Below are 27506 nucleotides of genomic sequence, written 5' to 3'. Positions count from 1 at the left end.
AGCTGGGGCAAGGAGAATGGGGCAGCTGCAGGTTCCGAACCAGGAGGCAGAGGAAGAACCCGTGCATGGCAGTCGCGCATGTTCGAACCATTTGAGAAAGAAAGCTGCTGGTCATTTAAGGAAGGCGGTGTCTGAAGTTCGTCTGGGTCTTTGTTTTCACAAGCCACAGGGTGTCGTTGCCAGTCATTTCTCCGGGGAGATGAAAGGCTATGGTTCAGAGGGCCACAGCCCTTTCAACCGTGATGAGCTAGTCTGCGTCTCAGGGACTCGCATTCCCCCAAACACTTGGGATTTCTAGCCACGGGGGTTCATTCCTGACTGCCCAGCCCGAAGGGTCCCACAGGCCTGGCTCCGGCACAGGCTGCAGGTGAAGCTGCAGAGAAGACAAGAAATGCTCCGTGACTCAGGAAGCCGGAGGCAGCTGCCACGTGGGCGCTCCGGGTCCCTCTGGATAATCCCTGATGTCTCAACAAACTCCCCCAATCTGTGTGGGAAAAAGAATCACCTCAGGGAAAGGAGTCACACGGCTGCCCACTCCAGCCCCAGGCTAAGTCCCTGCCAGTCAGTCGTCCCTGGTGAGACCTCCTTAGGAGGGGAGACGCCAGGAGGCAGGAGCGCTGAGCCAGCCTGGGTGAGTCTGGTTTGCAGACACTGAAGTCTTCTGCCTGCCCTCTCCCATGGCAGCTCATCCATGGGTTTCCCTGTTCAAGTCGAACGGCACCGGCTTTGTTGGGAGCTGAGTATTGGAGAGTAATGAGCCCTCCTGCCCCGACTGAGCTCAGCACCGCTCTCCAGTTACAGCCAGCCTTCACTCTTCCTTGCGTTTTCTTTTAAAAAAAATATTTTTATTGATTTCAGAGAGGAAGGGAGAGGGGGAGAGAGGGAGAAAGAACCATTGATTGGCTGCCTCCTGCACGACCCCTACTGGGGATTGAGCACAAAACCCAGGCATGTGCCCTGACCAAGAGTGGAACCTCCTGGCTCAACCACTGAGCCACATGGGCCAGGGTGCATTTTCCAACATATAGCACGTTTATGGGTGACTGGCCAGGGTTGGTGTGATGGGCGGACTCCACACTCTTTAGCTGTTCCTGGAGGAATACCTGGTGGAGGGGATCGAATTAGTACGCGTGACCGATGGCTCACAAAGAGGTCGTTGCAGGTCCCTGACCTCTAAATGTTGATGGTGCCCAAAGAATCTCTCTTGGTCAACTTGTGCCCTCGTGGCAGAGTGCCCCTTCTGGCTTCACACCTCGTTTTGGTGCGCAGGCTTCCTGTGAATTCACGTCTCACGCTGACCTCTCTGCCGAGCTGCAGCTCGGGTGGACATCCCTCCAGCATCTCAAACTTAGTTTGGCCCAAACTGGACTCATCATTTCCCTCCCCTCCCCCGCCATGTTCTGCTGAGTTTCTGGTTTCTGGAAGGCACTGTCATTTTTCTCCTGCCTCGGATATAAAAACAGAATGCTTTTGCATCCCCCTCCCCTCTCCTGTCTTCCAGATCTGCTCAGCTGCCCGTACGTCTGTGATCCTGCACAGGCGCCCTTGTTTCCCGGGGCCCTGCCCATCCTCGCTCAGCCCTTCGGGAGCAGAAGCCAAACCAGCGCGGGAGGGGGAGGGGCAGCAGGTCCATGCCCAGTGGAGGCAGCAGCAAGAACGGGGCAGGGGCCGTGTCTATGGCCTGGCAGGAGGGGTGAGGGCGGGGAAAGGAGTGCTCTGGGGCAGAGGTCCAGCGTCTGCCTGGGCTGAGCAGGGCAAGCCAGGTGGCAGTTGTGCTCATTGTACCCCCGGGTCCAGGGTGCTGGGCAGCCCTGGGAAATCCTCAGCTCTGGGCCGGCACCTGGCGGGCCTCTGGAAGGTGCGCCCTCCTCACCAAGGTCTCCATCAGAGGCCCCTTCTCTCTTGAAGCTGTCGCTCACCTGCCCGTGGGGTGTTCCCCCCGGGACTTCTGGAGCCTTTGTTTCACCGCCCTCCCTGCACTTACCACTTCCTACCTTGGGCTGCGTTACTTGTGTTGGCAACTTACTAGACTAAAAGCTTTTTGTGGGCAAGATTCAAGCCTGAGGCTGGCACAGAGGTGTGGCCCAATGGGCAGTCCTTCATCTCATCACCATAAATAAGCTAGTTTCCCTTTACTAGTTTCTCTGAACCAGCCCTCCCAGGAGTCGAAGTTCACTGTGGTCCTCCCAGTGCCCAGAACCAAACAGTTCCAGTTCTTCTCCCCTGGCGCTTGGGCCCCTCACATTTTGAGAGGTCACATGAGTAGTTCCGGGCGATAAACTGTCAAAGGAAGGTGACGTGTTCCTTTCGGGCCAGAGCATCGAGGCCACTATGAGACCCGTCTGAGCTCTTTTCTGGCAGCAACTAGCAGCGTTTGAGATGTTGGCTGCTGTGCCATTCTGAGTCCCTCTGAATAAATCCGTGAGCAGATCCTCCCGCCCACCCCCAACCCCTTGCTGACCTTCAATAGACACCTGACATGAATAAATAAGCCGTTGTTGTTTTCAGCCACTGAAATCCGAAGGCTGGCATTGCTGCATGACCCAGGCCGCCAGCCGGGCACATTCACCCCGGGGTGGATCAGCTCTCGATACCGCTAGCACATCACCGCATGGGAGCGTGCTGCCTCGTGGGTGACCTGATGAGGAGGCGGAAGCGGAGGGAGCAGCAGAGTGCTTCTCTCAGCAGCTTAGCTCCCTGGGTGGCATCTCACTTAGACGCAGAGATGCACAAACGGGTGGAGCCTTCCCTCTCCTCTCTCTGGGCTGCCTTCTAAATTAGAAGCTGTGGTGAGCAGAGATGATATTCTATGAAGTTAGAATGCTCTTTTTTAATGTATGATTTTGATTTTAGAGAGAGGAAGGGAGAGGGAGAGAGAGACAGAAACATGAATGATGAGGATCATTGATCAGCTGTCTGCTGCACACCCCCCACTGGGGATTGAGCCCGCAACCCAGGCATGCGCCCTGACTGGGAATCGAACCTTGATGCTCAACCGTTGAGCCACACCGGCCGGGCAGAATGCTCTTTTTAAATCTTCCAGCCTGCTATTGGACCGTATCACTCAGCCACGGTGTGTTTTATGAGAATTAGCAGGATCCCTCCCCTGGTGGGCGGGGCACCGTGCTTTCCAGATTGAGGGTGTGACCCACTTCCCTAGAGAAGTTTCAGCATCTGGAGGGGCCACGGATGGCACCAAACAGCTGAGGAAACAGCCCCGCCCATGCCCCAGGTGCTCTGAGAGCCCCCAGCCTGGCAAACACAGGTGGCTCCAGCTGTCTGGGCTGTGCAGGTGTCCTTGGGCAGAATCAAAGCCACCAGCCCTCTTGCTGTACCCTGGAGGGACGTGGTCACCTATGTGGAACGCAGATGAAAAATAAAAGCTTTGCAGCGTCCTGTGTGCGCGCTGACTGACAGACCCCAGGAACGCACAGTGACGAGAGAAATGGGCAAGAGACAGAGATTTAATTGAATAAAGACTCCAGGCTGTGACAGGGGTAGGGAGATGCGAGGCAGTAATTAACAACATAATTTTTTAAATGACGATGCAATTAATTAACATCCCGAGTATGGGGGGAGGGGGGGAGGAGGCATGTTTCAGTCCAGGAACACTGCTGCGTCAAGGAGCAGGGCGCTGTGCAGTTTTAAAGAAAACATCTTTGTGCCGAGGCCGCGATTATCCCAATGTCAGCAAAGCTCACAAGAGCAGCCCAAGAGGTTTCTCATGGCGGAGGAAACTAACAAATGAACCAACCCTGTGTTTCATTGTATTCAGAAACCTGTAATTCATTTTATTCTCGTCTGTGGGAGAGAGATATTGGGCCAGATAATGAAGTTGGCAGACATTCAGGTTTCATTCAGGCTTCCGGTCAGAAACAGTTTCCCCTGAGGACCTGGGGGAGGAGGGGCGGGGAGTAGGAGGGGGCCTCCCAGCCTGTGGAAATCTACCAACTCACCAAGACTGCAGTTGGTTAGGCTGTGTGGGGGCTGACCATAGTCTGCTCAGGAAAGGATTTTCCAAAACCATGTGTGAGAGCTGCTTGGACAGAAGAGAGATGGCTGAGGGCAGGAATGAGTCCAAGTTTCACACCGATCACACTCCCTTCTCCAAAAGGTTAGAGTGGTTATCTGCAAGTGCCTGCAGGTTTTAATTGTTTTCGTTTTTATTGATTTCAGAGAGTAAGGGAGAGAGAAAGAGAAACATCAATGATGAGAGAATCATTGATCGGCTGCCTCCTGCATGCCCCCTGCTGGAGATCGAGCCCACAACCCAGGCTTGTGCCCTGACTGGGAATTGAACCGTGACCTCCTGGTTCTTGGGTTGACGGTCAACCACTGAGCCACACAGCAGGCATGCCTACGGGTTGTGGATGACAGCTGGATGTGCATGTGCTTGAGCTCACTTCTGGGCTCCTTTTGGCCCAGGAAACTCAAGTGTCCCCTTATGGTTGCAGGACCCACAGCATCCTGCTCAGTGACTGACATAGCCCTCTTGATGGGGTCAGTCAAGAAAAATGAAGTTTATGGCTGGATGTGAATCTTGCCATGACCTTGGGTTTTTTCTCGTGCTCTCAAGAGAACATCCGCTGCAGGACTGCCTGACTAGGAAGGCCTGTCTATCCATCACAAGACATTTGGGAAGAAAATGTATCTTTATACCAATGACTCAGTTGCCCTTAAGTTGAAGGCTCAGTACAGGGTTTATCTAGTTACTTTTCTAAGCTTAAAATGTCTTCTGCCACCATATCCTGTTACCTCATGCCCAATCTGGTCATTTTTAGGACTAGAACACACTACCCAAAGGTATTATCAGCAGAGAAACCTGGTACCTTGGCTTAAAATGAGGGTGACTTTATTGAGTTGCAGCTCCTAAAGTACGTGACATATAAAGAATAAGACACGGTGTGTGAGGAGCTTGTATATTCTTGACCTCCCGTGGTTGAAAGGAGGGGTCTTTCAGCAGACCTGCCTTTGGGACGTCACACACGGCTCTTGAGCACAAGTTCAAGGGGAAACTCCCCTCCACCATTGACTGAGCTGAGCACATCAACCTAGTTACAGGGGTGGGTGGGGAGGCCAACTCAACAGAGATGTGCTCTGACAATACAGAATAGTTCAGATATATTTTTCCTAAACTGAATTTGGCCTAAGCTAGATATCTAAAGAAAAACAAAACCCTTCATCACCACTGAAACAAACAACAAACATGGAAGGAAGTACTCAGTAGTTTGTAGAACTAAAGTTCGAGATGAAGGTTGCCCCAGAGTCAAAGGGGCTGAACTAGGTCTAAGCTGCCTTGATCTCAATCAAGAAGAGACTCTTCCTAGAAAGATGGGCTCCCACTATTCCATGAACTTCACGCCTCCCCATTCAGAAAAGGCATTTTACCTAGGGTTTTCTCTGGCCTGTGTAGGCATTTGAAACAGCCGCTTGGTGCCTCGTGGAATTATAAAGCCACGTATAATACAGAAATCATTCCAGGACACGTGCCTCCTTGACAAGGCAGATTATTTTCGAGACCAAAGATCCCGTTTCCAAACAAAGATGGTCATTAACGGTGGGGCGCGCGAAAACACGGGGCACGTTGAGTTTCAGCAGAATCATTCCTCAAGAAAGTGACTAATTTCCCAGGAGGGGTCAAGACCTTTTCAAATCACGAATGAAGTCCATGGGGAAGGGGGCGAGGAGCCCTGTCCAACCCCCTGAAGGTTCGCAGACACCGCAGGGCGCTCGTGATTTCCACAGGGGACCGGGAGTCCGCCTCTCCGCTTGTGTCACAGAGCGAAGAGCTTCCAAGAGTCTCATAAAGGCTCTTGCATGGATTGGCACCTGCAGGCCACCGAGAAAGAGGCCACAGCCCCACCCCACGTCCTCCTTCTCCAGGGTAGTGGCACTTGACGGGGACACACATTGCAGAAATTCACATCACCTTTCCCCCAGAGACGACTATTTTACACTGACTTTTACTGACCCGACTTCCGGGCTCTCCACACTCTGTTTTTGCCCACTTTCTTTTTTCTTCCTTTCTTGACAGCAGATCCAGAAAAAGTGAAAACCACACGCACACAAAAAAACATCACCTTGGGAGACAGAAAAGACTAAGATCTGAGCGCAGGACAAGTGTCTCGGCCTTGACCTACACAGGAGCAGGTAGGACCCCCGCGCGCCGCGCTGCCCCTGGTGCGCCGACGGCACGGCACTGTGTTTAGACGGTTGAACAGGTGCAGAAAGAACGGTGCTGGGTCCCGTTGGTGTGGCTCGGCCATGCGGCTCATGGGGTCGGAGGTGGCTTCGGAGAGGGGCACGAGCTCTCGCTGTCGAAGCTGGCGGCGCGGCCCTGCCACTGCTGGGAGGAGAGAAGCCGGTTATTGATTGCGGAGGAAACTGACAGCTCAGTTTCCAGAACTGGTCTGGCTCATGCACTGAATTCACTCTTGGAAGCTTTCTTGGGTGTTGCTGTCAGCCATGCACAAAACGTAAGGGAACAACTCTAGGGCTACTGGCTGGGAATACCTGATTTTAGAAATAGACCTACTGCAGAGATCGTGAAGGCGTGCTTGTGTGTGTGTGTGTTGAGGAGGTGCGGTGACTGGGCCGTTTCTGAGTTTCTGCCATTTCTCCCACGGAAAATCGGATTATGTTAGCGAGAGAGGCAGGCTGCAGAGTATGCCCTCCCTGTCAAGAGCCCGATCATGAATTATTAGCCATTTGTCTGCGAGCTGTTAGGACAGTTAAAAGCCCGATGTTGCTCTAGCTCTGGGCGTTCTTCAGTCTTAATGCTTCCTCGGGGCATCCACGCTGACTGGTGAAGAGGTAGGAGGTGGAGGGCCGGCAGCCCCTCCCCCTCCCGGGCGCCCGCCTTTGCTCCCCTTGGCTCTCTCGTCTCGGGGTTGCCTCCTCTCAGCCCAGCCCTAGCCCCTCTGTGAAAGTGGGTGATGTCATGAGGCATGATGGGGTGAAGGAGAGGGTAAGGCTGATGGACCCGCACTTGAGCATCTAGCCCAGTGATGGCGAACCTATGACACGCGTGTCACCTCTCAACTCATTTTTTGGTTGATTTTTCTTTGTTAAATGGCATTTAAATATATAATAGAAATATCAAAAATCTAAGTCTTTGTTTTACTATAGTTGCAAATATCAAAAAATTTCTATATGTGACACGGCACCAGAGTTAAGTTAGGGTTTTTCAAAATGCTGACACGCCGAGCTCAGAAGGTTCGCCATCACTGATCTAGGCCTTGCTTACATGGAAAGGCTAGCCAGTCACAGCTACAGCAGTTTGCTGGACCAGGAGCTGATCCTGCGGATGGATGTTCCCAGCCTGCCTGGGGGCTGTGAGCTTCAGAGGGAGACAGTCCAGCTTTTCCATGAGCGAAGGAGACCCAATACTCTCCTAGGTGCTGCAGGACAAGGCCAGGGAGAGACGGGGAGGGCAGGATGGCCTTTCTGGAACTGAAGTGCAGCCTGTGCTGCTGTGAGCCTCAAGGTCTCCCCGGGGAGTGACGGGGCTGAGTGGGGGCTGGATATGCATTTGTGCATGTGTGTGTGTGGAGGGGGGAAAGGACACAGTTCCCCCCTCAACACGGCCATTTCCAGACAAAGCCGGGCCCCCTAAGGAATAGGCCATTTGCCATCAGCATCTCCTCTGGAGAAAGGCGGAGGCCCCGGTGCTGAGGAGACCCAAGCCTTCCGACCACCTTCATGCTCCCCGTTCTCAGGAAAGCGAGCTCTGCCGTCCTCCCCCCGCTCAGCGCCTTGTGGCCCCTTCACGCTTCCCGTTTAGGCCAAGCGGCAGCGTTACAGCCAACCACAGCTGGACAAGCAGCACTGACCACTGCGTGACCCAGCACGCCAGGCCCGAGGCAGGCCTGGGAGATCAGCCCATCTAACTCTCTCCCCTTGAAGATAAGAAAACAGACACAGAGACGTGAGGACACAGCTGGCTCGGGGCAGAGCCAGGATCCGAAACCAGGTCTCCTACTCCCAACTCGGCGCTCCTTCCACGCCACCTGGCTGCCGTCCTGGCACCTGGCCGCGCCAGGGGAAGGAGACAGGGAATGCAGTGAGACGCCTAACCTCTTTGGTACTTACTCCTAACTCCGGGCGGCAGTCTCTGCTCGCAGCATCCACGTGAATGCACTCACAACCGAGGGTTTCCCTGGTGAAATATTTTAGATCAATAAATGCCTGCTTGTCGAGCCCACCGTGACTTCTGACTCAAGTCTTTCTTAACCAAAAGGGGACATGACATGAGACGGTGACTAAGGCTTTCATTGAACAGACCTTCATTTTATTAGTAGAAGTTCTCCTTTATCTGTGATGACCATTAATGTTGGTACAAGGTCCCTTGTAATTATTAGCTTCTCCCCGGGGTTCCCACGCTACCTAAACCACCTGACTGGTGGGCCAGATCAGAAGAAAAAATGAAATCTCTACACAGAGCGCCTGTTTTTCCTTCTGTAACAGCCCAAAGAGAAGGCACACGGAGCACACTTGTTTATCCAGGGCAAAGGAAGCAGGCACACGGGCTCCCCACCAATCCCTGATTTTCCCATGACGATAAACACAGAGGAGACGGGTTCATGGACAGTGGGCAGGCGAATGAATGACCCAGGAGGCTTGTCCGGGGGTTGTGAACTAGCGGAGACCTGGTCCCCACAGGCTGGAGGATGGTCATTCCTGGGGGCGGAGGCCGGGCTGCACTCCAGGAAGACCTTTTACTGTCCTGAAAGGGATCACATTCCAACAGAGACCTCAACTCTCTGGCAGGTGGTCTGAACTTGGCCCTTCAAAATAGAACGCCTTGGAGAAGGTTGCTGGCCATCCCGGGTGCGGTAGGTGGTGACAGCGATGACAGGCAGAGACGGAAGGATGCTGGCTGTGGCTTAATCACTTAGCACTCATGGGGGGGGGGGGGGGGAATCCAAGCAGGGAAAAAATACCTTTCAGTTCATTTGCTCCCCTCGACCTTATGTGAAAACCCCAAACAAGCGAGCAAGTTTGGAGCCCTCTGTTCTCGTTAATAAAAAGAGAAATGATCACAGCACTCGAAACTCCTCTGTGAAAAGTGCAGTATAAATACAGATGCTTCCCAGGTGCGATGCCATCTATCCTTCCGGGAGCTGGAGAGCGAGCTTTCTTCGCGGATTATACAAACCGGAGAGAGCGGTCCCGGGGCAAGACTCTCCCTCAGTGTCCAGAGCAGGACGGAAGAGAAGGCGGGATGCGAGCTCCAAGGACAACTGAGATAAGCGTTCAAGTGCAACGCGCCACATGAACCCAAGAACACGGACTTCATGTTAGCCCGGTGGGCTTTGGATGCCTGTTTATAAAGATCCTTAAGCTGTGGGTGCTCAAGGTGTAGATAGAAATCTTATACACGTTTGTACCGATGGAATCCTAGGTTGCCAAGCCCAATGTCATTGTCAGCTCCTTCGTTTAGAGAACCCATCAGCTGAGCAGAAGAAGGCAGGACAGCGAGTGGGGAGGGGCGGTCTGGGGAGCTCCGTTGGCGAGGTCAAGAAAAAAGTAGAACCCAAAGGATATAAATCAATTTATTCTCTTTTCGTTTCTCATATACTGTTACTTTCCCTTTACTGTCTCATCAAATATTCATTTTCAAGGGCTTGATTCTACTTTATCTTTCTTTCTTTTGTAGTCTGAACGAGTGAGTTAGACTCACAAAAGACAGGATTTGGAATCAATTATTTGGCTTAATTAGGTTGCATTCATCTCAAAGAAGAGTGATTCTGGGTCGTACCACCTCTGTGCTGCCCTGCCTCCATCCGAACCCCCGCCTGGCTGGTTACATCCAGTTTATGTGGGCAGCCCTGTTGGGTAACAGTGATGGGTTATTGCAGACCGCAGGTTAGAAAGGGGGTGCAAGATTCTGGCTCCCCTGCCCAGTCATCATGGAGGGTCAGAGTTGCCTGGGAGGAGCCTAGCCCTCGTTCATCAACCAGGAAACTGAAGACCAGGTGGGGACCGTGAGCTGCCTGAGCCCATCAGAGCCTCTTAGCTCCCATCCTATGCCCCGCCCCTAAACCAGTAAGTAGCTGCCTTCTGTGTAGGTGGAGGCTGGTTGTGGAACCCTACCTCCCCTCTTCAGAGAGAATCTTCTGGAAAAGAGGAGGCAGAGGCTTCCCTGAGGACTGGGAGCTGCATAGCTGGGGAACCAGCCTCGCTCACTCAAGCTCCACAGCTGTGGTCAAAGCAAGGCCACCACAGACGGAAGGGCGAGGCCGGGGGTGGACAGGAACTTTGCGTCCATGTCTTATCCCTCTTGGGGGCCCCAGAGGCTGCAGGGCGGGAGCTTCAAAGGCCCTCACCTACCTGGGAGGTAGATCAAGAGCCCGGCTCCCCGAGGCCTCGCTCCCCCAGGACTGATTCCACTCCTCCAACCCTCAGCTCCCCGCCTCTCTGGAGACACCTCCCTGCTGGAAGCAGCTGGAAAGGGGCTTGTCCACTGAGAAGGAGGGGGGCAGGCAGTTCCTCTGGCTCGGCTGCCACACCTTCTCTGTGTCCCAGAGTGTGGGGACGGGATTCCTCTGTTTTTCGGTGACTGCTTTTAAGTGAGGGCCCATGTGGTGAGAGGGATGATGCTTTATTTTTTTATTAGCGGATTTTTTAATTGTACGCAGCTCCCTAGACTTGTAAGGCATGGAGTCCGTTAAGATGAGTGAATGATCACTGGACTTTCCAGGGTATGGAAGGGGGTGTCATTCGGAATGAGACGCAAAGCCTGCCTGGCCACCCTCACGTCCCAGCCCACGTGAGAAAAGCAGGCTGGGGCCACCAAGGCGATACATCACAGGGCCTTACTCTGGTGGAGGCCCGTGGAGGTGGGGCGGAGGAACGGTCACTAGAGGGGACGTTCTCCTTGCAGTTGAGAGAGAAAGGACTGGCTCAGGGTTACACAGCAAGGCAGGAGGGGCTGAGTTCGAAGCCCGAATCCTGGGAGCCCCTGTTAGACCCGCCAGAAAGTGAGGCCCTACAGCTGCGCTCGCGAGCACCAACGTAGATCAGAGCAGCGCCGATCTCTGGCGTCTCCCTCCGAGTGAAAACTGCCCTGCCTGCCAGGCTGCAGCCTCGGGAACTTGCTGCTCCCAACAGAGGTCGAATTTCTTGCCAAGTTCTGATCTCACCCCCGTGGGGTTCACTCCTCAAGGGCTGTCTTGGCCAAGGGCCTTGGTGAAAGCATTCGGGGCTTCTGGGAAGGCTCCCTCTGAGTTTTTATTTTCCAACTAAAACTCAGTGTTGCTTTCTGTCTGCCCCACATCAGAAGCTCTTTGCCAGGCAGCTGCCCACGGTCATCCTCCCTGCCCGTCACCCTGGGGGAGAAGCGCATGGCCACACGCCCCCTCCCCCCAGGAACCAGAAAGGCGAGGCCTCGCAGCAGCCCACGGCCATTCTCCAGCGCGCGCTGCCATGCAGCAAGCATGCCAAGGGCCGAGGGCGACCTCACCCACCTCTTTGAAGGATTTCTTTACCTCCACCAAGGAGTGCCAGTGCGCAATGGGCTTCCGTGGGTATGCCAGCATCTCGTTCCAGTGGTCCCTGCCCAGGCCTTCCGCGTTGATCCCCACGCGGCAGACTCCTATGATCTCATTGTGGCCCACTCTGCGGGAGAGACAAAAGACCCACCATGGGGGGCTAGGCGCGCACTCAGAGAGGGTGGGCTGGGGCTGGGACTCTGTTGGCAGGTCTAACTCAGGGCACTGAGCTCTGAAAACAGGTGCTCGGCAGGGCCGCAGGGTGCCAGCAACAGCGATGCTTTGCCCCGCCTCCTTGGGTGGACACTGGACACAGACGAGCAAAAGGTGATACACTCGTTTGGAGTCTCAGGAAACGACAGGCAGATGGCCTGACTCTGGGGAGTTGGAGGGCCCAGGTCTCTTCCCTTACTGGACTCGGCTTGCACATCACACCCAGGCTTGACATGCTATCAGCATGTGGAAATAAATCAGCCTGCTCTGAGCACCATTGCTCCATACCCCCAGCAGCTGGGGGGTGAGTTACTCACTCAGCAAGAATATCAATCATCGCTCAACTACGCTCACCGAGCACCTAGTAAGCCCCAGGTCTTGTACTAAAAATCCTGGAGGGAGGCTTTGCCACATGGTTTCCTTCTCCCTCGGCAGAAGTGACAAGTGGAGAGAGGAGTGCTGGCAGCTAGAGTAGTCGGAAAATTCTTTGAGCCAGTCTGGATGGAGGAGTGGGATTTGGATAAGTGGAAGAGAAGAAATATCTCCAATAAAGGAGAAATCAAGGATGGACGTGCTGGGTCCAGATTATGGAAATCCTTGAGAGTTCAGGGGAAGAGCCCGGGCACCAGGAGCCAAGGATGGTTCTTGAGAAGGGCGGGCCCGGAAAGAAAGCGGTCTCTTATGAAGAAGGCGTGCCCTTCGTATGGTGCTGGGCGGAGGCAGGGAGTGATGGAGGCTGCACAGCCATCCCAAGCGGGAGTGGTAGCGGCAGCGGAAATGGAGAGGAGAGAGAGGCCTTTTCAAGAACAGGTGACAGGACTTGGTGCCGGAGGGAGGGACGGGAATAGTCAGGACTGAATGCAGGGGAACTGGTGGGGGAGCTGCCCTGATGGAAATGGAGCAGCTGGGAAGTGAAGCTTGAGCTTCTGCCTAGGGGAACCCAGGCTCTTGCTCAAGTTCCTGTACTCTCCGTGACTATAGCTAGGCCTGAGGCCGGTGGACACCGGGCTGTGAACCACAAGGTCCAAGGTCAAGAAGCCCTGTGCTGCCAGGAGACAGAGGGAGTCGTGTCCCGCTGGGGCCCGTACCTACCGGTCATAGTCCATAACCGAGATGAGCAGGCTGACTTGGTCCATGTTCTCTGGCGGGATGTCAAAGATGATGGCCTCGTTGTAGACAGGATTGAGCGTGTTCTTCTTTATGGTGGTTTTCTTCTTCTTCAGCCTCCGCCCGTCACAAAGCAGGGACACTTTGACGTAAGGATCTGTGCCGACGGGGGCAGCGGGAAGGAAGGGAAGGCAGCGTGTTAAACAGATGTCTTCTAACACCATTTGCACCAGAGGGACAGAAGCCCGATTACCTCTACTGTTGGTCAGCAGATGCCCCCAGTGGGTTGTTAAAACAAAGCACACCTGTCTCTGAGGACACGCCATGCTTCAGAGACCTCAGGATTCTGGGAGAGTGCTTAACAGACCTGCACTAATGGGAAGGCTGGCCCCAAGTCAGACAGGACCCCTGCCCGTGGGTATGCAATCAATGTCCTAAATCTCAGCTCCATGCTGGCCGGCTGGCTCCCAAGGGTGGTGAAGCTGAACAAAGGCACTCAATTCCTTTCACCTCGTTGGAGTCCTTTTCTCTGGGGGGCTTGTCAGCGTTATTAACCAAAGAGTAAGGGGGTAAAAATAGAACTCGATGGCGCCCAAAGAGAAGCAACGCTGTCCGGGTCACTGAACAGCGACAGTCACAGTGCTGTCCATGTGCTCCACCCCTGGCAGAAGGATTAGGGGTCCCATTGTCTCGAGAAGCTCATTTCCAGCATCCAGGAGGGGAGTGGTAGCCCCTCTCTGCTTCCTCTGAGGCCGGTTCCTGCCCACCTCTGGCAGTGGTGAGGAGGGAGCTGTGGCCGGGGCAGTGAGGGCAGCCGGCTGGCATTTCATTTCTCAGTGGGATCTTGGATTCTCGCCATCCCGCGAGACGACGTCCTTTTAATGGGCATCCACGGGCCTCCCATCTTTGTCTCTTTAGTTTTCTGAATGGGTGCTTCATGGTCATCTTTCTACCCTGGAATTTTCTACTCATTCCAGTGAAGTGACGCCTATTGTATCCCGTAGCACAGGTGTCCCCGGCGGCATCATAACTGTGATTTATGGGGCACAGCTCGAGAAGCGGGAGGGCGGCTCACGGGTAATAGCAGCTTGGGAGACACTGATGTCGGAGACACCCTCCTGCCCAGGTGCCAGGGCTCATGCGAATCTGTCGGGGGGGGGTGGGGGCGAGCAGCCGCCCCCTGGCTCCTGGATTCACAGGTGTATTTCATCTCCCAGGCACCCCGGCGCCCAGCAGGCCTCACGCTTCCTGGGCATTGCTCGGTGGCAGTTGAGGCACACAGCTACAGGGGAGCTAGAGGGAGCCATGACCCTGATCAGAAACCCCAAGCCTTGAAGGTATTTCCGTAGACAGATGAGCCACTGACTAGCCATTGTGCAGTGGCAGCTGTGCCTTAACCACAGGGACATGGAGACCTGGGTTTACGGAGGAACTGGGAGACTATGAGGTATTTAATCAACCTGTGTCCCCCGTGGCCCATTTGAAAGGGCCCCCTCTCAGGAGGATTTTCAGCAAAAAAGAAAGAGGCGGCCTGAGCCCGCTGCAGGAGTTTTTGGTTTTGCCGGCTCCCTCCCTGTGGATATGCCCGGGACAGAGTTCAGGTCCAAGCAGAGAAGAGGGAAAGCTAGCGCCCAGACCTGTCGTTACCATGGCAACTCTGAAACTCCTGAAGGGTGCACACCGCTTTGGAAAGTGTCTTCAGGCAGAGGCTGCCACACCACCTGCCATGCCTGTGTCCATACCTTCCCATGGCAGGGCACACGTCCATGTCTCCAGGCTGGGAAGGAGCCACCTGTCCGTGGGCTATGCACAGAGCAAATGCCTTATGCCTGACGCTCAGCTTCCGCCTCCCTCTGTCCACCCTTACAAGGCAAATCCAAAAACCCAGTGGTGCACGTTCCTTGCAGGAACCAACCATCTCACCAGCACCCGAGACCCTGAGCAGAGAGGTGACTGTTCCCCAGGGTGCTGAGGCCTAACTTTACGGCTTCCGGTGGGACGCTGGCTCCACACGACCTCTGAGGTCCCCTCCTCTCCAACAGCCTGTGCTGTTGAAGCAGCGAGGGTGGGGCACAAAGGCCAGCAGGATATTCAGCCTCGTTGTCACGAGAGCCATCATGACTCAGCATTTAGTATGTGCCAGGCACTGAGCTAGGAGATTTATATGCATCATGTCATTTACATGTCACCTCAACCTTATGAAATATTCGTCATCATTATCATCCCCATTTTACAGGTAGGGAAATTGAGGTTTAAAGAGATGAAGAAACTTGCCTAAGATTTGCACCCTAGCTTGTCGGACTCCAAAGCTCACTTTTTAACCATTGAATCCAAAGTAGTACAGACCAGATGTGGCAGAGATGGGGGAGTTCTCTGACTCACCACCCCTTCCTGGCAAACCATCCTTACTATTTTGAGTTATGTTCACTGTCATGGTTCCAGTAGATAGGCTTAGAGGATTGATTCACGACCAGTTTAGATCAAGGAGAATAGGAAGATCCTTGGTTTTAGATGTCAATGCCATATAAATCAAGAACAGACCACAAATAAGCTCCTTCCTCGTTTAGTCCAACATCAAAGCAGTCTGGCTGAAGGTAACCTCAAAGTCATCCTCAAAAACAGGGGGTCTAGTTTGAGAGGCCCTTGGCATGTATGCCCCCCGGCTGCATCACCCGGATAAGGCTCCTCAAGCTATAAATCCATTCACTCACTCATTCAATACATATTTATTCAATGCTTACTGTGTTCTCTGCACTGTTCCAGACACTTGATTCTATCAGTGAACAAAACAGGCAGAAATCCCTGACAAGAAGGCGATCCCTGCGTTTTCAGAATCAAGCTGAGACAACAGCAGATTCTAAGCCCAGGTGGGAAAGAGGGGCAACTGTGAGAGGGAGGTTAGACTCAGCCCATGGCCTCTGCCCCCAACCCTCTGATGGGAGCAGCCTCGGCAGTGACCTCAGTGGCTCCGCCACCAGCTCTCTCCCTAGCACATCAATTTAATTACACCCGAGAAGATAGTGTGGGGACTTGGGAAGCAAAATCCCATTTGCCTCAGCAGCCTTGAGAGTCCTCTGTGAATTTCTGTCCCTGGCATGCACTTATTTTGATATTAAAATGAAATCTACGGTGGCTATATTTTTGGAGAAAGCTGACTATGTCTGAAAAGGTTCTTTAAGCTCTTGCCCACCTCCTGATGAGTGGCAGTAGCTTCGGTGGAAGGAGAGGCATTGGGGCGGGGGGGGGGGGGGGGGGGGGGGGGGGCGCGCTAACTGGGGGAGTCTTTGGCCTGGAGGCCAGAGCGCTGCAGGGAGGGGGATGGGGGCGGCTAGAAGCAGAAGCTCCTAGCGATTCAAAGCTGCAACCAAGACACAGTAAGTGTGTGGGCGTTTCCCTGAAACCTCATTTTTCAAGACCTCTACCGCCTCTTCTTCAAAGGCATCACCAGGTGGCACCTGGGCCAGATGTTTTCAGCTGGACCGGCCCCTCTTCATGGCAACTGTGATTAGACGAAGGAGATTAGACTAAGGGATAAAAGGGAAAACCTTCCCTACACTCCCACCCAAGTTCGGAGGCACTGTGGGAGAGGCTTGACGATGTAATCCGAGTCATCAGAGCCTCTGAGGTGGGCTCCCGGGAAGCCAGCCAGGCCTCTTCCTGCACGTGCCCTCCGTGTGCGGCCCAGCCTGCTCCGTGCGCCGGCTCTTAGGGATGCTTCGCCCCATTTCACTCCTAGGGCTAACTTGTGCCCTAGTGGATGGGTGGATGGAGGCTCCTGGGACCCAAGCTACTTCTCAGGGATATCAAAACTCAAACACCTTCTCCTCTGACAGCTTTGCAGAATCGTGGCAAAGGGGCAAACCTTCGACCCCACGTCTATCTGCATCGCTACAGCTGCCCCCAAGCAGGCATTTCCTCGATGGCTAGACGAGGACTAATTTTTTCCTGCGGTTCCCAGCAGCTTCCCCGCTGCTGAGGCTGAGGCCAGGAGCCCTGCAGGGAAAACTCAAACACAGATGCACTCGGCTTTTGGGTGGCATTGCTCCTGTGACTGGGACTGCAGAGCGGCTGCAGGCCGCGTGGACCTCAAACATGTACTCACTCCTAGGTGTTCGCTTCCTATTCTCGCCCTCCTCTGGAGAAAGAACGGTGGTAATAGCTAGTATCTGCTGAGTGCTCGTTATGTGCCTGGCACAGCTCTAAGCATTTATGTGAATTAACTCGCTTATCCTGAAAGCAACCTGGGAAGTTATTTTTTCAGATTAGGAAACCAAAACATGGCAGTGCAGGGAAGTGGCAGAACGGGGATGTGAACCCACGGCGTGTCCCTCCAGAGCGGCTGCTTTTCTGTGAAAACTGACAGTTCTTTCCCCTTCTCTCTCCAAATCCTAACGTTCGGGCTGCCAGGTGGCCGTGGCAGGCCCCTTGGGCGGGAGAGGTACCTGAGTAGCCGGTGATGTCCATGGCCTTGAGGTTCCGACACTTGATCACTGTGAGGGTGAGCCTGCCTGCTGTGGGCAGGTAGCAGAGGGAGAACATGATCTCCCCCAAATCCACGCTTTCCTGCAAAGAAGCAGAGAGGTTAGACGTAGGGCTCCCAAACCCTGTGCTGTTTGTCACGGCCTCACCTGGCCTGATGGGGAGTTGGCTGCTCTTGGCTCAGTGGATCCAGGGGATGTTGCCCCCTGCACACGCAGGAGGCAGAGGACTGGGTTATTTGATAAGGAAAATAACAGGTAGATTTGAGTGAATAGAGAGATGGGGAATAAGGAAACAGAGTCGGCATCTCAGAAAGCCTGGTCCCACAGGTGGCCTTGCCAGGCCCTCTCCCCGCCCTGTGCTCTTTCCCAGGAGGTTCCAGCCCCCGATCTGTGTGCCTTCCTAGCCTTGATCCGCATTAGGGATGCTTGCCACTTTGGCTTTAATAAAACCAGGAGTGACCAGGGGCTGCAGAAGAGCCAGCAAATTATTGCTTTCATTTCTACCCACTGTCAGGGAAGCCAACTTAGGGCCCCTGCCTGGTAATGAGCTCCCCACTGCCGGAGAGGTCACTGCTGTCCAGAAACTCACTTGGCCCTCCCGACTCCTAACCTAGGGGTGACAGGGCAGATCTAAGCCCAGCAACGGCTGGCTAAACGTCTTGGCTAGAGCTTGGAGGGGGCGGGCCTGCTGCCAGGGAGGAAGAGCCGGGATGTTGGCTCCTAGAGAGTCCGTGCTTAAAGTGCAACCTGTCCGCCTGATGTCGCTGCCCACAGTCGCACTTTCCCTGGCTACAGTGCCCAGGCATCTGGGCAGTCCGATTCTTAAAGGCGCAGCATCGCTCCCGCTGGCTCCCCAGCAGCCCCTCTGCAAGCGCTCATGAAAGTGCTTCTCTCTCCATGCGCTCACATGGCCCCACGCAGAGAACAAATCCCTGCGATGGCTGCCCGGGAAAGAGCCGTGACCCACAGGGGCTTTCGTCCCTCGGCCGCTAGCGAGCTTCGAGACCCGGGCACATCATTTCCCAGCTCCGGCCTCCCGTCTGTGATATGAGGGACTTGTACTCAGTGTTCTATCCTTAAGGTCCCCGTCATTAAACCAAAGAATCAAAGTGGAAAGCCTGTCACCACTGATGGCCAAGGACGCCTGGCTGGTGCCTGTGGCCCACCTCAAAGAATCAAGCAACTTGGTTTTGAAATCCAGAGGCTCTCCTTCCTCCGGGCCCCACCGCCTCCACGAGTTTGATCCTCCCCAGGACCAGCTTTCTTTCTCCTAAATAGGCAGTGAGTGGCCGCAGTGCCTCCTGGTCCGTCTTGGGAATCGAGGCTGAGCGGAGCCAGCAGGATGCTTCCCCATCTCAGAGAACACTTCCAGTCTCTTAATCATTCAGTGGCTTGTCTGAACCTCTCATCATCAGCGAGAAGCATCCGCTGCACTTTCAGGAAAGCCACAGGAGACGGGAGCTCTGCGGCCCTGGGCAGGGCGCACCCAGTCACCCCGGGGCAGGGCCTGGAAGAGAGATGGGTGGAAGCCAATTTGGCTCCATTGAGTAAAGCAACCTCAACGCTCTGTGTCGGCCTGGGGCTTGGAGTTGGGGGTGGAGATGGGTCAGATGTGGAGGCGGGACACGGGCGGGACCACCCTGCCCTGGTCTCTGCCGCACAGCACCGTGACCCCTTTCACAGCCCAAGCCACGACCACAGCTTTGATTGTGGGGATTACATGTGAACACTGTGTTCTCACCAGATAGTGGGCTCTTAGCACAGGGCTGGGGGCTCGGTTGACCCGTCTTTATAGCGTTCATGTCTAGCTCACTGCCTGCTGCATAGTAAGTGCTCAGTAAACACTGGAGACGAAGGAGTGGTTGTGAATAGGGGTGGGGGTCAGGCAGCTCCAGGGCAAGCTCCACCTCTGACATTTATGAGTAGCACGACGTATTTAACAGAATAGAGTGGCATGCCGGTTTCTTTGGGATTTAGCCCTTGCCTTTGCTTCCGGCCCTTCTGTTCCAGGTGCCCTACACACCAGCTGTGATACCCACTAACATTTACTGAGTGTTTACTATGTGCCATTCAGTCCTAAGTGCTTATACATATGAAGCCACACAATCTTCACAGGAACCTAATGAGATGGGTACTATCATTACCCCCCATTTTCCACATGGGGACACTGAAGTACAGGGAGGTTAGGCAGCTGGCCCGAGAACACACAGCTGCAACATGGCAGAGCTGGGATGTGAGGCCCTGCAGCCAGAGGCGTGGCTAGAGAGCCCACAGTTTGGGTCACACCCTCCTGCCTCTCTGAGGCTCTGCTCCCCCAACTCTCCAGGTTACTTTGCACGGCCATGCCTCCGCCCTGTTCTCTCCACCCTGAAATAACCACTCCCTGCCTCTCCCTGTCCTGGTCAACACTTGCCTCTCCAGGCCAGCTGTCCTGTCCCCTCCTCCTGGGTCACCTCCCCTCACTCCCCTGGTCTGACTTGAGGTGTGTGCCCATGGTCCCTGGGTCCAAACGCCTAGGGACAGATGTTACAAGTGCCCTGGATCAAGGCCAAGGCCCATCAGGGACCACATCTGTAGGATGGGGAGACCCACTGATTTGGGGGCTGCAGTGGAGGAGAGAGAGACTCACTTTACACGCCCCAGCCCCCAAGCTGGTTCAGGGCTCTGCTGGGAGGGGGCCCGGGGTGGGCGTTCCTTCCAGTGCTGAGAGGGCTCCTGCTGTGAGCGCTGGTCTGATGACGTGGGTGGGTGGGTGGGTTCCTCCCTGGATGGGTGGCTGGAAGGGCGGGAAGTGTGCGAGATGCTCGGGCTCCCTGCTGGGTTCTGTTTGTTCTGAGTTCCATGCCTACTTTCTCTCTCAAGTGCTTTCCGCCCCAAGAGCTTTGCAGCATTATGAATAAATAATGGGGCAGAATTGAGGCGCCTCAAACGAACTCCATATACTCCAGCTGCAGCCTGTGGTGTGGACACCGGGAGAAGAGGGGACCCTCCAGCTCACGTGGAGCCCAGGGGTGCGGGAGGAAGTGGGGGAGATCTGGAGGCTGGGTCAGGTCCCCAGGGACGCGGAGAAGCCACAGCACAGCAGGAGGCCAATGTTACTGTATCTGAGCATCTTCAGGGAAACAGACGGTTTTATTTAGGAAACTTTTTCTGCCATTCGTGAAGTTGCCCTTGAAAAGCGGTTCAGTGTTTCGCACGCACCATTACTTTTGGAAAGATATCCGTGACTCAGAATCACATGGGGAGGTGCAGCTCTCTTCCTAAGGACATTTGGAAAGGTGGGCGCAGAGGAGGGGGCTGTGCAGGGATGGAAGGAGCCAGAGGGGAGCGGAGTTAGGAAAGTTCCAGAAGAGATGGAGGCAATGCCTGGGCAAGCTGGGGAGTCTGCACCCCGGGCTCTTGGCCACGAGAGGCCAGAGCCCAGGACCTCCCCTCCACCCTGGTCCGCCCACTGGCATCTTCATTAATGACGGAGTAGCAAGAGGTACATTAGCGAAGTTGGCAATGACAATCTGTCTTCATTTCCCGACTCGGGCTGTTCGTCTGCCTGTGGCTGTCAAATAGCCATCAGCTTCCCCAGGAAGAGGGTGGGCATCTTGGGGCGGTGAGCACCCCCTCTCTGTGCCGGCGGGGCTGTGGCAGGAGGGAAGAGTCCTGGTCCCAGTGGGTGGTCTCCTGGGGCAGCTGAATGGTTCTGCCAGCAGGTGCCTGGGGACACCAAACAGGCAGGGCTTTGGGCTCAGCCGAGGGCACACACTTGAACTGCCGGTGACGGCGGCTTGGGCTTCCTTCTCTTTGCTGACCCGAAGCTTTGGGCTTCCCCCGCCCCCTGCTCCTGCATCTCTCAGTCCTGCTGTGTGAGACCGCTCTGTGAAGCCTTTCACGGAGATGACCGTCTGCTCTGGAAGAATCCCCTTCCGTGCTCTCCCCCCTCTGGCTGTCCCTTCCCAGTCTCTGCTGGGTCCTCCTCCCATCCCTGCCTCTAAATAGCACAGTTCATCAGAACTCAGGTCTGGGCCTCTCCCTCCTTCTCATCCACGTCAATGCCCATCTCCATGGTCACGACTCCGAACTTAGGGCCCCGTCAGAGGCCTGTCTTCTAAACTCCAGACTCATGGAGCAACACTCCTCATTGTGGACATCTCACAGACATCGAGCACGTCTCAGACACTCAGAGGTGAACTCTCATGTTCCATTTACATTCTCCTCTTTTCCCCAACTCAGGGCGTGGCCCCTCCACCCACCTCGTTGCTCAAGTCAGAAACGAGACATCACTGCCAACTCCTGCCTTCCTCTCCCCTTTGCATTTAGTTCCTCACCTGGGTCAGTTCTCTTTCCAAATTCCATCTCCAGTCTACCCACTTCTCCCCATCTTCAATGCCACCCAGAGGGCCAAGCCACCTCTCAGCTGGCCACAGGTAACTCCCTGGTTCCTCTGGCTCTGCCTCCCTTCCCCCCCAGCAGCCAGAGTGCTTTTTCAGATTGTAAGATGGACCGCACCGCTCCTCTGTTTCAAATCCTCCACTGGCTTCCCCTGGCGCTAGGCATGAGAACCCAAACCCTTCCCACGACCTGCCAGGCCCACACCACAGGCCCGACTCGTGGCCTTGCCCCTGCCCTGGCCTCCTTCCCGCCGCCAGCTCTCAGGCTCGCTTTCAGCTCCACAGCGTCCAGGTTCTTCCCGCCCCAGGACTTTGCACATCTCGCTCCCTCTGATCACTTTCCCGAGCTCTTCACAAGGCAGGTGCCCGCTCATCCCCGGCACCACGTCCTCCAAAGCCACAGTCCCTGCTCTAGACTGAGCTCCCGAAGGACAGGGCAGGTCTGTTTTCCCAGGACTAGTGTGAAGGAGGCCTGCCCTGGGGCTCAGGCCTGTCCCCAAGAGTGGGTGTCTCCTCCCGTGGCGCCCCCTAGGCCTTGCTTTCCTACCCTAGTTCCTCCATTCTCCTCAGCACTGTCTTTCTGGGCTTGAGCACAGTACCTGGTATGCAACACGTGCTCAATAAATACTTGCTGACTTAATGAGCAACTCAGCCTTGTGGGGTTTAACTGATTGAGAAGGTGGCACAAAGGATGGGTGACAAGAGTGTCTCTGTAGGTAACAGGATGGCTTCAGGGTAGAGCCTGGTCAGGTGTGTTCCTCGGGGTGCGGTTTGGGAGGCAGGGGCGTGATTCTTGAGCTGCACCCAAGATCTGCTGAGTCAGATGCTCTGAAGGTGCGGCCTGGATATGGATGATTGACAAGCTTCCCGGGAGATTCTTACGTGTCCTCAGTTTGCAACTTAAGGCAAATGAGGAGACTGCAGGCTGCCCTGGATCAGACCCTACTAGCCTCTCTGTGACATGGAGCATTTCCCCAGGGAGCACGGCCAAAGCCATTCCGTCCCGTGCTGCTGAGCAAACGTTATGATCCTAAAAGGGCCTCTTCTTCGTTAGGTGACAGGATCCCGATGGGATCCTCATGGGGGCCGATCGCTATTGCCCTTCACCTTCTCCCTACATACCAGGTACCCTGGATAGCTAAACTGTAGCCAGAAGCCATCTCAGCCCCAGGCAGAGGGTTTAAGAAGACTGGGTAGTGTTTTTAAAGACGTCAGGCCCCAGTCTGTAAATATTCCTTAAGGCATTGCTCAAAGCGTGATGCCCAGACCTACAGCACCAGCATTACAGGGAACTTGCCAGAAATGCACATTATTGGGCCCACCTTCACCAGGGGTGGAGTCCAACAAGCCCTCTCGGGAAGTCTTAGCAAGTGAGAATGTTGCCTTATCGAGTTAAAGAACCAATTCAGCATGTGCACCTACCGGGATTTAGAAGTTCCTTCCAGTCCGTTTAGCCTACTTATTCTGGTGATCAAAGCCAAAGTCAACAGAGAAGGGAACTATCAGATAAAGAGTGTCTACTGGTTCCTGGAGGCCCTGCTGGGTGCTTCACTTGTATTTCATTCATTTCATTTGTGCTCGGAGGAGGTCAGAATGACAGCCACATTGAGGTTCGCAGAGGCTAAACCTTGCCTACGTTCTCAGAGCGATCAACCAAGTGTAGATGTGGACTCCTCTGTGCTGACGCTGAAGGCTTTGCTCTCCCCCATCCCTCCCTCCGCCTGCTGCGGCCTGCTTCCTCTGGAAGGCAGACACAGGGGCGGCTTTACAGCCTGCACTACAGATTTCGGGGGGAGCCATCTCCTGCTAACTTACCGCAGCCAGTGTGTGTCCTGGCTGCAGCCCGTTTGTCTCGAAAAACGCCTGTATGTATGGCATCATCTCGTGAGGTGCTAAGTTGCTGTGGACACTGCTTTGCGGGAGAGGTTGGGAGAGGAGGAAGCCGGGCAGCGGTGGGCAGGACCCCTGGGCAGAAGCTCTTGTCCCCGTGCAGAAGCTCAGTGGAAGGACCCTGGGCTCTCTGCCCGGACCTTCCCACCTGAGCTCCCCCAGGTGCAGCCACCGGCACTGGGAGGAGGAAGCAGGGGCGGGGGGGAGGGGGGTATTGGGAGTGTCTCCCTCTGTCTCCTGCAGAGTTGGAGTTATTTTCTCGCTTCCTGTAGTCCTGAGATGGGGTGAGGGGATGGCTTGCAGCCCCTGTGGAGAGCTGAAGGTGTCATATCTCAGGATTCATTCCCTGGGTGGGATCTTTGTGGATTAGAGCAAGGAAACTCCCATCTCACATCACTAGGCATCAAGAGACCGAGTGACTGTTCAACTCACCCAGTCCCAGCTTCCAAGCAGGGCCACCCTACCCCCAACACCGAGGCCTCTTTTTAAAACACGTCACTCACACGTTTCCATGTTCCATCACCTGGACCTCAGGAAACTCTCCTTCATGTCCAGCCCCGTGCCTCTCTCCTCCTCCGCTCCTTCCCATCTGCCACTTCATCATACAACGCAGACACTGCGCCTTCACACACTGGCAGGTCGTGTCAGATTTTACTCCTTCTTCCCTTGGCCAAAGCCAAGAAACTCTGTTTTCTTGGCTGTCTAATGTTTCAAAGCATTTTGGCCTCAACTAGACTCATGTTAGTCATCAGCGAGGAACTTTCGGTTGGGGCTCTGGTGGGAAGCTGGGGTTTTGTTCTTCATCCAACCAGAGGGATCACAAGTCTGAGAATCAGTACAAACAGCCCATCAGCTGCCCTCGAGGTAGTCCCTAACCGGTAGCTCCTCCAAGCCCTGGATTGGCATGAGAAGAAGCCACTAGGAAGACTTGACCGGCAGTTAGGAGAAAAATCAAGATGGGCACGCAGCAAGCATATGACCTGTTGGGAAACCTCCCATTGTCCTGCACCACGGGCTGTGCTATCAGAAGCCCACCTGGTGGGCTGAGGGGCCAGCGAGAGGAGAAGGAGGGCAGCTGCGTTGGGTATGTCGCTGGGTGGAGGACACCTTCCAGCCTGGGTTTCAGAGGCCACAGCTCCTGGCTTTAGGGCCGCCTGTTTCTTCCTTCTCAGCCCTGGGCTTCCCCACCCATCAGCACCTTCAGCAAGTGGACTTGAGGAAGGCATCTTGTGGGTCTTCGGAGGCTCCAGCTGCAGGATAAACTTAGGACTAACATTGACTTTGCTAACCAGCGGAATGATCAGGGCAGTGATGGCGAACCCCTTGAGCTCGGCATGTCAGCATTTTGAAAAACCCTAACTTAACTCTGGTGCCGTGTCATATATAGAAATTTTTTGATCTTTGCAACCATAGAAAAACAAAGACTTATATTTTTGATATTTATTTTATATATTTAAATGCCATTTAACAAAGAAAAATCAACCAAAAACATGAGTTCGCGTGTCATAGGTTCGCCATCACTGCTCTAGGGCAAGTCATCATGCCTCCCTGAGCTGTGGCTTCCTCAGCTGTAAAGTGAAAGCATTGCACGGGGTGACCCTCCCTTCTCTGCAGTAAAACGGGTTGGCCGGGAGAATGCATGAACGTGTGCAGCCATGAGAATGCATGAATGTGTGTGCTCACCGCCCCCCGCCAGGTGCGGGTGCACAGCAGACTCTTAGACACTCCCTGCCCTGTCCTGTGGAGCTACGTCTGGGGCCCCAGGAATTGGCTTCAGCCATCGCCACGCTGCTGTGTTGTGACAGTGCACCACTGGAGGGGGGTGAGGTTAGGGGGCGAGGGGGCGGGGGCAGCCTCCACCACCCCTGGGAGAGCCGGGCAAGTACAGAGCTCTGTGCCGGGCGTGGTTCTGAGCCAGGTCCGGGCCTCTCTTCCCCCTTCGCTCACCCAGGAGCGCGGTGATAAGGCACCAGATTAGCTCCATTATTGTAGCCAGTCCAAAATTATAGGGCGCCTGTTCTGCCAGCGTCAGTAACGCCTCCCATGGGCGAGCAGGTGACACTCATGGCTACTTCCTCTCTTCCAGGCACCAAGTGCAGGGGGCAGACAGGGAGATGGGGCTCGGGCTGGGGCAGCCTTGGGGGGGTGGGGGGGTGGAGAGAGGAAACATGGAGCCCAGGCCCTGGCCTGTCCCGGTGCTAGAGCCACGGCCAGCGGCTGTCTGAGCTCCACAGAAATTCTTGTTGAATTAATGAGCAGCTCTTTTGGAGGGGCTGCCTTCAGGCACTGAATGAGCCTGGAAGAGCCCCCCAGAAGGGCCCAAGCTGGCATCAAGGCCAGGCCATGCCTGGCGGCCCCTCCTACGCCTCACATCCCAGGGAACTCAGGGGCCCCCTGATAACAGAGCCGCAGTGGTCTGGTCTACCGTGGGAAGGCAGGCCGGGGGTGCACCAGGTGCGCCCGCCCCGCCCGTCTTCACTACCCCACCTCTGAGCCTTGGCCCTGCGCGCCTGACACTCTCCCTCTTCCTGTTCTCCACAAACATCCTTCCTTTCTTCCCAGCATTCGTCCAGAATGGGAAAGCTTAGTCCTGGAAATTTCCAGGCCTGACCTAGCCGGTGCATCAGCTCTTTCTGTCTCCAGTGCATTCCCACACTCATACGGTTTTTCTAAGCAATGGGAGGACTCTGGATTTCATAAAAACGTTAGCGGTGGTTACCTCAGGATAATTAGCTTACAGTGAGCAGTGTTTCATTTCGGTGTGGCTTTCTGCTTTTTCCACACGACCTAAAACAGGAATGTAATACTTGCCTTGGGGCAAGGAAGGGTAAAATATATTACAGTCGTGTAGCTTTTAAAGAAAATGATCGCGGTGTTGCTTTTCTGTTCCATCATTTTAAAAGTGTGTGACTCTGGGGAATCGCCTCAGTTTGCCGCATCTATAAAATAAAAGTTCCGATTTCTTACGGTGTGGAGAGGGTTACATGGGATAATGTATTTGGAATGTGCTTTAGAAACACGCTATGTATTATTGTTCTTAGAATCAGGATCAATAAACTGTGGCAAGAGCCTCAGAAGGCCCTTTCTCATTGATATTTTATTATATCCTCACCGCAACCTTGTGCAATACAGGGTATTTCCCACATTTTACTAACAGCTCCCTTATGCCAACCGAGGAAACAGAGAGGTGATGTGATTTGTCTGAGGCCACACAGCAGAGGCAGGATTCTAGCCTTCGCTTCCGGACTCCAACTCCTGCTCACCTGCAGGTTTTGGGAGCTGGCGCCCTGTCTACCAAACATATTTCAGAGGCCTCCTGACGGGCAGACCAGAGCTGACCGTGGCCTGGAACACTCTACTCCCTCATCAGTGCCTCAGCTTCCCCGTGAGGGACACGAGGTATCCTTCTCCTCCTTTCTCAGCGCCTGGGAGACACACCGAAGTGGGAGCAGTTGCGGGCTTATCCTAACCACTCACGTGGCTATCAAGTAAGTTGCATAATCTTCAGGACGCATGGTCTCCCTGCAATTCTCCTTTTCCCAATGCGGTTTCTTAGGGAAACGAAAAAGTGTCCCACACTGGGGGCTGGAGTCCTCGGCGGGGAGGGGAAGTGACAGAGCTGGACAAGCTTGTGTCCGGGACCCCGTGCGTGTGGGTGCGCGAGCGTGCACAGGGCTGCCTGCGTCTGGCCCGGGGGGCCCAGGCTGATGCCAGCTGGCCACCCCCGCAGGCAGGGGCCCTGCTGAGGTTCCCCCCTGCTGTCTCCTGGAAGAGGCAGCCATCGCTCAGCCAGAGCTGCCCCGGCAGAAACCATCGCCCAAATAGAGTTGGGAAATAATTTTCCCTGAAGAGAGCTGGGTGCCTGCCCAGTCTCGGGTAGGATTTACTAATACCCAAAAGTCAACAAAAAGGAGCGCTGTCAGCAAGAATCGGAAGTGGAG

At 54.8% G+C, this 27506-nt stretch overlaps 1 protein-coding gene across 5 annotated transcripts in view; it reads right to left on the bottom strand.

Moving 5' to 3' along the window:
- Positions 1–3434: 3434 nt before the first annotated feature.
- The window catches only part of SYT6 (synaptotagmin 6), a 49638-nt gene continuing 25566 nt past the window's right edge, over positions 3435–27506 (bottom strand). For 3 of the 5 annotated variants that reach the window (XM_036344454.1, XM_036344449.1, XM_036344453.1), the window contains exons 4-7: positions 17255–17375; positions 12798–12969; positions 11469–11619; positions 3435–6346 (exon numbers count right to left, since the gene is read on the bottom strand). In XM_036344454.1, the coding sequence (XP_036200347.1) occupies positions 6272–6346; positions 11469–11619; positions 12798–12969; positions 17255–17375 (519 nt within the window). In that variant the 3' untranslated portion in view covers positions 3435–6271. Of the gene's footprint in view, positions 6347–8091; positions 8159–11468; positions 11620–12797; positions 12970–17254; positions 17376–27506 lie in introns of all 5 variants that reach the window. The other 2 variants (XM_036344451.1, XM_036344452.1) reach the window with 2 other exon arrangements.

Source organism: Myotis myotis, unplaced genomic scaffold (assembly GCF_014108235.1).
Source record: "Myotis myotis isolate mMyoMyo1 unplaced genomic scaffold, mMyoMyo1.p scaffold_m19_p_18, whole genome shotgun sequence".
Classification (NCBI taxonomy): domain Eukaryota; kingdom Metazoa; phylum Chordata; class Mammalia; order Chiroptera; family Vespertilionidae; genus Myotis; species Myotis myotis.
Note: the sequence above shows the minus strand (reverse complement) of the source record. Positions and strands in the feature narration are given on the sequence as shown.